Source organism: Passer domesticus, chromosome 1, assembly GCF_036417665.1.
Source record: "Passer domesticus isolate bPasDom1 chromosome 1, bPasDom1.hap1, whole genome shotgun sequence".
Taxonomy (NCBI): domain Eukaryota; kingdom Metazoa; phylum Chordata; class Aves; order Passeriformes; family Passeridae; genus Passer; species Passer domesticus.
Window position 1 is genome coordinate 19662641 of NC_087474.1, and position 12549 is coordinate 19675189.

The window sequence follows — 12549 nt, forward strand, 5'->3', positions numbered from 1 at the left end:
GTATTCTGAAAATAATCAACTTCTGTTATATCAAGAGGAATCTTGAGAGCTATCCCACAGTTGAGGACACAATACTATTGTACTACAATGTACATGATGCCTGGACTGCCAATGATAATATGAATTATTCACAGTTTAGATTAATTAATTACCTAAGTTCCATATTGTTAGGTTTTGAACAACCGTGTCCTATACTGTTGGAGATGAGTGCTACATCTGACATGGCACCAAAACTGTGATAAAATCATCCTCAGGGACTTCATCTGACACGCAGGGTTCCCAATGGACAATTCCAACAATCTCCCATTGTATTTTTCTGATGAATTATGTGAAACATATTTGCTGGAGTTTTAAGTAAGCCCAACTCCCTACCGCTGAATTTTGACACTGCCAGTCCATTTTGGCACATGTCTTGTGCAAGGAGATTTCTCTTCTTCAGAAATAACTATTTACAGTTTTTTGGCTCTTTTAGGCTAGGCTTTTTGGGGCTTCTCTCTCCAAGCTGTCTTGGTAAAAAATAACATTTAAATGTCACAGTCCTTTTACTAAAAAGAGTTTGTTTCAACTTTAGAAAAACCTAAAGCTTTTGTTCTTAGTTGAGGCAAAGAGGAAAGGGGAAGGGGCCCCAAAAGCAGCCAAAAATTACACTGCTATATTTTTTCTAGATTTCTTTTGCAATAACTTTTCAATTTTTTCTGTTATTTCAGTTTATCCTTACAAAATCTCACAACTTTTTCAACTGTTGTTTATTATAGACTATTTTCCAAGAGACCTTTGGGTAGATATTATATTGGTGTGTTTGACAGATATCTGTAGACATTTCCAATGCCAGAAAGAGAATCTCTTAAGTACAGTAACTTTTGCAATTGCAATCCATAACTCATATCACATAGTTTTATATTAGCTTTAAAGTAACTCATTTGCAAATGCTAGCCATAGAGGCAGGGTGGAAGACATCTGTGTGCAGCCTAGGCACCAAGTGCTCAGCTTCTTGGGCAGATCTTACAGTACTTACATACAATTTTGGTTTAATCTAATCTGAAGTCACTGAGAAGGGCCACAGTTTCAGCTCTGCTATGGCTGCATTAAAGGTTTTCTTTCTCTGTAGAGAAAATACCCTTCTGCTGAAATCCTACCACGATGGCAGATCTAATTTCCTGTGCTAACTAATGCTACCCACAGTCAGAGATTAAACTCACCACATGGACTGAATAAAAAAATTTTAAAAAACCACCCAAAAACCCCAACAGTTTGGGCAGGGGCTGAACTCCTTAAAAGACAAAACTGCAGTGTACAAAAGCTGAAGGTGTTACTAGATGGCCTTGTGATCAGAAGGTGTGACCAACACTGACATACAGGTACAAGTCTTTTTCAGTTTGCACAGTGTAAGTTGTGCAAATCATACAGGGATACCAGGGATGAAAATTCTTGCCTTAAGCAAGAAGTTAAGAGGCGTATACAGCCTCACCAGCTGAATTTCCTTTCTTTCCCTCATCTCCCCTCCCCTCCCTTTGAGAGAGCAGCAGGCTCCTCCTGCCCTTGCAATCGAGCGGGGATCTCCCACGCCATTACCTCATCCCGAACTGATCCCCCTTTAACAAATGCCTGGCTCCTGCCTGCTGTCACCCTTCAAAGGACTGAGTCAAAACGCATTCATTGCACCAGCAATCTTTTGCCTGACTGCAGGGGCCTTAAAGAGTTCTGAGTCTGTTTTGTTCAATCCAATGACTATATAGTTTTTAAGTAATTTTTTTTGTCAAGCACTGGAATGTGTAAGTTCAAGAAAGTCAAGAACATAATCTAAACATATGCCTCTCATCCAGCCCGGGTAACCACTGCAGGCCAAATGCAACAAACAAGCCAGATTTATTTAGATTTAAATGTATTTAAACCAGAAAAGTAAAGATTTAATTAGAGAAGCAATGTCTTTTTATTCCTTACTCCCTACAGAGTATATACCTAGCCACAAAACCTGAAAATAAAATCCTGAAATGGAGCTATTAATATATTTGAAAAGCAAAAGGTTAAAAATATTTCTGTCTGATCACTCTTCCAAATAATTTCAGCTACATAAATTTCCCTGGTATAGAGTTCTTAGAAAATGCATGAGAGAGGCTGACAAACCTGGTTTGATGTGGTTTTCATTTCTAGTCTTGCAGATGCGTGGCATTATAAATGAAAATCATAGGCTTCCTTAGCCACAAAGGCACAGCCCAGTCGCTTCCTGGAAGCACTGCCTCTGTGGTTGACAGCTTTTACTGAGCAGCACTTCAGCAGAAATCAACTTTGATAAATACCCTTCTGAAACATAACATCCGATAAAGATCGACTCTGATAAACTGCAAAAGGTTTTCAGTTTTATTTGCAACCTACTGGACCAATGGCTATGGAAACAATAATTGATGCCATATGCTCTCAGTGATTTTTTCAATTCACTGGTTGCATTGCTAGGGTATGACATGCTTCACATTCTTTCCTGGCCACAATGATTTCTTACCCAGAATATGAGCTTCTCTTCCAGACAGCAGAGATGTTTGTATACTCCTCCTGATCCTCACTTGGGTATTTAGTAGGTTATATCAGACCTTTGGAGAGAAGAAGCATTTTTTGTTGTTCAGCCATCGACATTGATATTTGCTTGTACAAAGTTTTGGCTGATCACTGTGAAGGCACTTTGAAACATCTGGTGTACGAGCAGAGGGAGGTTTTCCCTGCCCTCTCTCCATTTTTTGAATATAGAGGAAATGCTCACAAACACTTCCCAGCTTCAAGTCCACTACCTTTCATCGCCCAGCCTTACGCTGAGGGTTACATTCATGGCCTCAAAGCCCAGTGACAGGCACTGCAGACCGGCAGCCTCTGTCACAGCTGGGGCGAGCAGAGGCCCTGCTGGCTCTGCTCTGCTGCAGAGGGGAGGGAGGGCAGGGAGGAGACTTACATGTAACTGCTTACGGAGTTTCGTGTGCATTTTTTGAATTATAGAAACAGAGCAGTGAAAATCTTTCCTTCTCACTTTGAGGGCAAGATTACATGGTCCAGTCATATTTTGTAATTTTGCTTTTCAGTTGCCAAGTACAATGCAGAATCTGAAGGAAGGGGGCATATTTCTGTGATGCTCTTGTGCAGCATTGCTAATTGTAACGTTTAACAATTCTAAAGCATTTTAGGAAGAGAAAATATTGCAGCGGTTTCATGTTCCTCTAACCACATGTAGCTGTTTCACTGGATGTTTGTTGATTACCAAGGCAACAATTTCAGACCTGGCATGATTATCTGTATCATACCACTCATCAGAGATGTGGGCAAACTCCTGAAACTTCTGCATTGAGGAAATGATTCTAGTTGGTAGGAGGCAGGAGTTTTCAAAGCTGTCTCAGTGAAAATGCTGATATCACAGGCTTATGTCAACAATTTTAAAAATATCATTAAAAGATCAGTTTGCTTAAAATATATTTTACTATAAATATATTAGAGTCAAGCAAATAGCTGTTTCATCAATGCATTATTCTGTAGATGTGCCCATTTAGAATAAAATAACATCATTTTAGAAAAGCCTTTCATTTGTTATTTAAAACCAACTACATTGTGGAGCCATAATTGCTACATGAAACAGCCCATACTTGTGTCCTAAAAATGCAGAGTCCAGAGTTGGACTTTGGATTCAACTCTGCTATTAATCTTCTCTGTTAAAAAAATTTAGTGTTCATGGACTTTTACAGGAATTCTATCCATCCAATATGCATGGAAAAGAGTAAAAAGGGCTGTCACAATACCCAAATTTTAGTAAGTCAGAGAGCTCCAATTGGGAAATTTTGCAGACATGTGGCTGCTTTGGGGTCACAAGACAAAGTGTCAGCAACATTTAGCTTGCTCCATGGCAATGGCAACACATGTTAGCAAGATTTTCTGAGTGCAAGTATGAACAATTGCTTTGACAGGGCTCACCCTCCCTCTGCCATCATTCTGAGTTTTCCTGTGAGAAGCAAGATATGAGTGGCCATGGATCTCAGCACTTCTGAGCCATTGCTCCTGTCTGAAATAAGCAGCATGCCTTAAATACTATTATCTAAGTTTGGATCCAGAAAGTATGGTTGTTATTATGTTGACTTTACATTTTTAAAGTGAAGAACACTACAAATAACTGCTTCCAGATTCCCTGTTTTCATTTCAGTTCTTTATACAGCTGTCAATTAATAATGAGAACCAGGTTAGGGCAGACACAGTTATACAGAATTATAAAAGTGACTGCTGCCAGTTGTTAAAAAATGAGTGCTAGGGAAGTTTTGGTGCTTCCCATTCTTTACAAGAGGAAGCCAATAAAATCCCTATCTAGCTTATTAATTTCTTTGTTGCCAGAGTGGAGGCATGTTGATCATATTCTCCAGTTTACTACACTGGAAGAGGAAGTAGGTGGAGGATTTCCCCTGAGCTGGGAATGTTCTACTGCCACCAACCAGCACAGCAGAGACATCTCTGCTGCTTTTTCCAGCTGACTCCACTTTTCCTATGCATGAATGGCAAAAATACCTTGGAGTCAGGGAAAGGAGAAGGAAAAATAGGTCTCAGCCTTGTCTTCCTGTCTGATATTAATCACTCCAGGTACCAGGCAGCTCCAAATAAATGAACTGTTTCTGGCTGACTACAGCTCTCACTCATCACAGTATCTAGCATTGCTGTGATCTGTAGATTACAGGAATAGTAGGACAAGAAACTCAAACTCATTCCTCAGCTTTACTGATTTCAGTAGTCTAAAAGATGCCTTTTTGATTTTTTTTAATTTTCACCTTGCATCTATATATTGAAGGGGTTCTACTAAAGTGTATCTTTTTAACTGATAACCTTGCTCTTTGTAACCCATCTTCATCATCTTGATCAATTTTCTTCAGGCCTTCACCATCTTTGTCCCATGACTCTTTTCTTCAGCAAGCACATTTCTAGTTTTGTTGCACCATGTGATTCCACTTTCTCAATTCTCCATCAACCACCAATGCAGGAAACCTGCACACAGCCGGTTGCAATGCCTGCTGCTCTCCTCTGGTGCTGCACTTTCTTTCACATAACAAAGACTTGGACTTCTTGTTTTATTCACCTTTCATGGCTGACAAATAAAGAAGCAGCCCCAGAGTCTGATAATGAAGATCCAGGTGAATGACAGTACTGTTTTGAAAAAAAACTGGCAAGGACTGATATTTTTATTTTGAAATTTTGTTTCTAATTCCACTGTTTTCCACAGGTCATGCATCCTGTATTTTAGAGGAGTGCATTGAAAGGCAGCAGGTTTACCACTTCTTTGCCCTCCAGTTTCAGCTAAAAATTCTTCCCCCACTGTAAGTCAAGAGATGGGAGCTACTATGACATGCTGTGAGGCAGCTTCTATGGGAAAAAGAACTATTCCTTAAACCCACCCTGTTTTTGACAGGTTTCTTAAAGGCTCTACAACAATATAATTAAATCAAGAAACTAGTGGAGAAACATGTTCTGGTTTGGTTTGAGTGATTTTTTTTTGTTTGTTTTGTTTGTTTGTTTCATCTTCACTTTACAATCTGAATCTTCAAACTGAAGCGTAGGTGTCTGCTTGACTGTGGTGAGTAACCCATGTAATAGTCTGTGACACATTTACTTTGGCTGAGATATATATATATATATATATATATATATATATATACACACATGTGCGCACACATACACCACACACACACACATATATATATATTTATATATATATAAACTATTTGTTTAAAAAACCGAACACTTTGTGGGGCAACAGTGCCATTGAGAAGTCTCTTCCTTCTCAATTTAGCAAGAAGCGTTGGGGTAAATAAGGGCACTTTCATCACTTATTTCCTTCTTTCCTGTGCGGGCTTTGAGAGGACTTCTCGAAAACATCACCGCACTCCCGGCACGCCCGGGCCCAGGGCACCGCCGAGGCCACTGGCACACACGTCCCCCTCATGAGGAGAAGCCCCTGCCCCCTGCTCGGCCATTCTCTGCCTGCGCCGCCCGCACCGGTTCGGCCGGACCGACCCGTCCGGGGGTCACGGCGGGCAGCGGCTCCCCTCCCGCCCTCAGTGCCAGCAGGACGCCCCCGCACACCTCAGGGGGCGGCAGGGCCGGCTGAGCCGTGGTGGCCTCGTCCTGCGGGGCCGATCCCGCCCGTGCTTCCCCGAGCGAGGGGAACGCAAGCCGCCGCCGCTCCGGGGCGGGCGGGGGGAACGAAAGAGCGGCGGAACGGGCGGGCGGCGCTCGGGGAGGCGCCGGGCGGGCGCGCCGGCCGAGCATGGCGGCGCTGCGGGTGCTGGAGCTGTACAGCGGCATCGGGGGCATGCACCAGGCCCTCAGAGGTACCGGCGCGTCCCGCGGGGCCCCGTGCTGCCTGCCCCTGCCCCGCTCCGTCTTCTCGAGGGGGGACAGTGCACGGTGCCCTCTTCTCGATGGGGCGGGCGAAGGTGGCCCCTGTTCTCCCGTAGCCCCTTGTCCAGCCTGGTGTGTGGCACCAGGTACCCCGGGGCACGCTGGCACAGAAATTAGGGATCCCTGCTCCTTGTTTGGCGCAGGCAGCTGCTTCTGGAGAGGCCGTGATTTTGCGTTTGTTTTTGTGTGCTCTGTGTAAGACGGGCAGCCCTGCTGCAGATGGGATGGCAGTAGCTGAGATGCCCGGGATGATAACCACGTGAGCCAGGCTTTCCCACGGGCTTGCACTTGGACTTGGCTTTCACAGGCCATAGTTAGGTGAACAGCTGAGCCATGTTCCAATATGAGCAAGCCTGACCATCCGAGGCTGGTGTAACATTTTATAAACATGAAAATGAAATGTGCAATTTGAGCTGCTGTAGAGAGTTCACACCAGCCCATGTTCCCAGGTGAGTTTTTGATCTGGCACAAGGAACCCTGGAGCTCAATTTGCTGAATTGTTAAGGCACGGCCTGGGTGACCTTCAGCAGGTCCTGTAGAGTCTGTGAATTGGCTTCCCCAAATTAAAAATTAGGGCTATTGATTTCCATTGTAAAGTACCCTGGACCTTATTACTTTGAAGTCCATGTTTCAATACACATTAGTATAACTTATGATAATCACCATAATAATTTTAACTGTAATAACAATCCTTCAAATCTTTCAGTCTTCAGGAGCATTAGCAGGGAGCATTGCCATAAAAACATCAGGTGGAAACTTGCCTTATCTTGCCATTTTTCCAGGGAGCTATGGAATATTAAGAGTATGCTTACAGAGTGAAATCTGTTTAGCATCACTTATTTGCTTAAAACACACTCACAGTTGTCAGAGTTGCGTTCTTCCTTCATCCTGTTTTTGCTTGAATCTGTCTTAAGTGCTTTATTTGGGAACATAAATATATAAAATATATTTTCATGTCTTTATTATGTATATATAAATACACAACAAAATAGGTTCCTATATTGTTCCTAACCTCCTGTTTTGAGGATGTATTTTCCTTATTTCCAGAGACATTCTTAGAGTATTAAGAGGCAAGTATAGCTTTGTCTGGAACTGCACATTTTGGAGTTTTGGTAGAGTGAAAACAGCGTGTTAGGCCTTGTGTATAGTGTGCATAGTAATGGTAACATGCTGCTATTTTGGTAACCAGATTCCTGAAGTGATGGCAAGCTATCCATGTTTGTTGTAGACAATTTCCATATTTCCATAGAAAGTGGACTGGTTCCTGAAAGTTAGCCTACACCATGGTTCCTTCACTTTTTACTGAATTACCTAGCTGTGTTCTTGCCATAAGAATGGATGTGTAGGGGCAGGTCAGTAATGTGCTGCAATGTTTATTAAGTTATAATGCTAGATGTGATGTCCTGTGAGTTTCCACCTGCAAAAAACATCACTTGCAACTCAGTGAATACTTAAAAGGGTGGAAATACTGGAAATGCCTCATTAGATTATCAGAAGACTGTAAACTTTTATCCAAAAGATACACAGAATTAGTGATAACCCAGTGGATAGTTACTACAAATATGAAGCCTTGAAATCATGTCACCTAATGGTGCAATTTGAAGGACTTAACTAAACCTCATGTATTATTTCCTGAAAAGGTAAATTTACTTCCATGTTTACTTTTCTGAACTTGCTGAACACAACTGATTCATTGTCACTCTTTGGTGTAATTTCTGTTCTTACGGGTTTGCATTTGACTGAAGAAGTTGCAATAGGTATGAACAGTGGGACTGAGATTTTTCTGTAGTGGTATCAGTCAAAGCAGATAGAGGGACTGTAAGTAAGGACATTTAATTTATTATTTGTGTAAATGACCCTAACTAGTTCAGAGTGGTCAGGTACCAATTGAAATTTGCAAAGTGAATAGACACAAAGCTGTTTGCATTACAGTTGGTATAATATTTTTCAGTTTGGGTGCTTATGTTTCTGGAAGCATATGAAAGTTCAGCCCATAAGCATTGTGTTGTCTCAGGAGGGGTCTAAACTGTACACTTCTAGATGAAAATCTTGTTCAGAGTCTTGTTAAAAGTAATAGTCAGCAATTTAATTAAAAGATGTCCTACAAAATTTGCACTAAGTATTTAATAATAGGTTATTATATAAAACTGTTTTTGATGAACTGGATTTCATTTGGGAGCAGAGATATACTTGGGCATGTGATGATTTCTGCTAGTTTTTAAAGTCCTTTGGACATCTGGATTCAGTTTTCTTACACAGTTCTATGAAGGCACAAAGTAAAGTCAAGGGGCATTGAAGTATTTGCTTTTACGTGCAAATAAAACAGAATGTTCCTCTGTAAGTACTTTAATGATGTGTTTCTTATATGTATTTGGCCTATATGTGTACATGAAACCATGCTGTTTGGAAAGGTCCTGATCCTGTTCTCCATTTAGCAAGTGGCAGATTGTTCAGCATCTTCTCTTAAATTGTGTATAGAAATATTAGAAGGGTTGTGGGGTTTTTTTCCATATAAATAAGAATTTTGAAAGAAAGGCCTCCATTGTTCCAGTACTTCCGTAAGCCAGATGCACAACAGATGAAGATTATGTATAATAATATATTATCTTAGTATGGTTTCTAGTGAATCTATAAGCCAAGAAAAATAGTAGGAATATGTAGAAAACAGAGGGAGCATGTAGTATTTCAGTGGCAGCATCCCAGGAAAGCTTTTGTTCTAGAAAAGGGATTCTGCAGTTCTTGCAGGGTAGTACCTGGCCGTGTAATGGGGTCAATTATGGTTAATTCAGCCGGTCCAACTTTCTGCTATTCTGTGAAATTGCCAGTGTTTCAACTGGCAAATAGGTATTTCTCAGGAAATCTGATGTTGACTTTTCTACCTTGATGCCCTTCTTGGCTGTGATCTTTCAAAAACTTAGTTATAGCATAGCTTGCAGGATGAAGATGTTTGTTGTTTTGGCAGCTGTCATTAACATAGAATGCATTTGGCACCAAATCGTATACAATTGGTTTTGAGGTTGTCCTTGCCTACAGTAAAAAAAAATTGAATTTTCACATATTGATGGAAGTTTATAGTCTCTTGTAAGTGTTTCAAGAGTACATGGAAGTTGTGAGTGCATAGTTTCATAGTTGAATCACATTCTTTTTGACAATGGAGAGAAGGCTGTTTCTGAACTTAGGTTTCAGTCTAAAGCTGAAAAAGAAAAATCTTTGGGATTGTTTAGCTCTGTGTTGGTACTTTAGCTGTAGATATCTCAGCACAGGTAGAATTTCTGGTTTTAGATTTTGAATGCTTTATAACAATATTTTAACACTAAAGATCTGCAAAAAGATACCATCTTTTGATGGTATCTTTTGATAAAGATACCATCAAAAGATGGTAAAGTTGAGCTTAGCTAAAGTCAGAAATCAGTGAGTCTGTTCATATTCACACTCTTGAAAGATTGAGGCAGCTAAGGGATGAAAGTGCATTTCTTTCTTCTTCCCACCCTGTTTCCCAAACCTTTTGGGATTTATAAAGATTGATGTTTAAGTCAAATACATCTAAATCTATGATAATTTTTGTGTGTGTGCGAGTGAATTTGTTCTTTATAAAGTGCAGAGTTTCTTCAGTGAAAAACATTGTTTTATTTTCAGAAAATCTATGGCTACATATTCATTTCCTTAGCAACTTTCCATGAAACAAACACCCGCTCTTCCTCCTTCCCAACCAAAACAAACCTGGCTTATTAATTTAGGCAGTTTTCCCATGAAAAATGGGTTCCATGTCTCTGCCACAAGCATTTGTAATCTGGCAGGTCCCTGAAAAAAAGTCCTCTTGCATGAAATACTAAAGGACATATTCTAAAAATTCTGTAAGTTTGCAGTGATGAAGTTGGTGATATTTTTCCTCTGCAATTGTTATATTTCAGTTTTACAGAGTAACAACTTTGTACTCTGTTATGCATGTTTTTAAATTTTATTTGATTGTCTCTGTGAATTGCACAGCACAGAAAATTGGTGTGTATGTTTACGCTGGGCAAAGCTATCCCACCAGGAGAAGCAAAGAAGACAAAACTGGCTTTGGCTTCCAGCACAATGCAAAACAAAAATATTGCTGGTTTGAGCAAGTTTTTACACCTAAACTCAATTTAGTGCTTCTCCAAAATACAGCTCTTTGTAGCACGGGATGGTACTAGTTGTGCTATAATGTAAGTTTACCAAGTTTATATGGCTTAACATGATCGAATCCTTTACAAACAGAGCAGTGAAAGGAGTTGCTAAGTATCCTGCAGGAACCCAGTATCAAGTTTACTGATGGTCGTGTTGACTGTAGCCATGGACAGTTCTGCCTAATCATTTCAGCCAAGAGCTGACAACTCAGAAATTAAATCTTTGCTCTCTGTTTTAAAAGGAAACAGGACTGACAAAACTTGTGACTAATCTTCCCTTTTCCATCTGTTTCCATATACCTGTCAGAAAAGATAATTTTTCTGGCTTCTATTTTCCAATATGCTGAAATCCACCAAACTGCCCTTGCTGTAACACAGTGTATTTCATGTGTTCTGTTGACATTGATGACTCTATTGCAAAAGTACAGTAGTGAATATAAACAGATCTATGTTAATTTTAAGGTCTGCAGAAACACATGACAAAGGAATCAATTCTAAAGAGGAAAAGGACAGATATTGTAATGTCAGAAATTTTATTTCTGGCATTTGAAGGTGACACTCTTTGGGTTTACTTTTTCAAATCAGAAGCTAATGCACACATCCTGTCTTTCTTTGTTTCCAATGCATCTTCTTCCAATCCTTACAGCAGTGTCCCTTTTCCTCAAGAATGACTACTCCATACCTGAGAGGGCTTGTAAGCATTGTGTATTCAATAAAGTAGAGAACTGGGACCCAGAGTTTGATTGCTGCATCTTAGGCAGTTTAAGTAACAGTCAAAGAGTTTCTGCTGTCTGTGTCCAAGAGGTTTTAAGCTTTAAGTGTGAAATCAGTACATTACTAATGGGATGGTACAAATTTGATTTCACCTGCTTTCAGCCAAGAGAAAATACTACAATCTAGTCTGCCTGAAAATAGGTCATAACACCTCCCTCAGTAACTTCCCTGTCATATCTGTGGCTTCCATTTGAACCATGTGATCTTGCTCAGAAATGAAGCGTCAGTTGAAAAACTGGTGTGGAGGAATCCTACAAATCATGTATTCCAGCAGCCAGTTAGTTTCACTTAGGAAATGTGTATTATTTTTTCTCTAGTCTGAATAAAACTATCTGTTTCCTGCATTTGTAATTCTCTTAAATATCTGTGTTTTGAAAATTGGATGTACTTTTTTGAGGGGGATAAAAAGATCTCCAGAGCTGTGTCCGTTTCTGTATTGAAGTTTTGCTATGTATTTTGGGGAGTTAATTTAACATCCCACCAAGTCAGCGATTCCTGAGTTGGTTTTGTGCCTTTTGTCAGTAGGGATAGTTAAACACAGTCTTGATTCTGTTTATCTTAGATTCTGCTTTCAGGCTTTTTTATGATGCATTCCTTATAGTAATTTTCAAGTAGTAAATGTAATTGCTATAGGAAAGCAGACTATCACAGTTTGACATAAAGTTATTTAACTTTCAGGAGAAGTTCTTTAAAAATGTTGCATTTTCACATTGTTTGAAATTTAGACAAGCTTCTCTTTGTTAGGTTGGATGTGTGAGAGCCGCTTGTCTGCTCGAGCTCCTTCATGCGTTTCCAGGGCATTTCCACACAAACATGCTTAATCAGCTTTTAGAGGGAGTCTGTTCTGCAACAGGAATTCCCAAGTGAGCTGCAACTTTGAAATGAAAAGGAGGAGAGGCCTTGAAAAAGTTATCAGGTCTTTGAATGAGGAAGAGAGGATCTCAGGTGGAATACTTCAGGAAAAGTTTGTGTCCTTTTTCCGTGCTGGCCTATGTCTCTGGTTTAGACTGAACATTGTATTGCAAGAGGATTCAATAGGTTCCTGTTAGATGTGTGCTCTCTTCCTCTATCTCCAGGCTTTTGGGCCTGTGAAGTCCTCAGCTGCTATTTTTTCCTGTAGGTATGCAGGGAGATATTGAATGGATGGCAGTAAAAAACCAAGTGTCTGAATCATGAGTTGTGAAAGAAAGCACACAGCTTGCCTTCCCCATTG

The 12549-nt window shown here is 40.3% G+C and overlaps 1 protein-coding gene across 2 annotated transcripts in view; it reads left to right on the top strand.

Moving 5' to 3' along the window:
* The first annotated feature begins 6194 nt into the window (after positions 1 to 6194).
* TRDMT1 (tRNA aspartic acid methyltransferase 1) overlaps positions 6195 to 12549 on the top strand; it is a 28940-nt gene continuing 22585 nt past the window's right edge. The window contains exon 1 of one of the 2 annotated variants that reach the window (XM_064408787.1): positions 6195 to 6341. In XM_064408787.1, the coding sequence (XP_064264857.1) occupies positions 6278 to 6341 (64 nt within the window). In that variant the 5' untranslated portion in view covers positions 6195 to 6277. Of the gene's footprint in view, positions 6342 to 6479; positions 6861 to 12549 lie in introns of those variants that run through there. The other variant, XM_064408796.1, reaches the window with a different exon arrangement.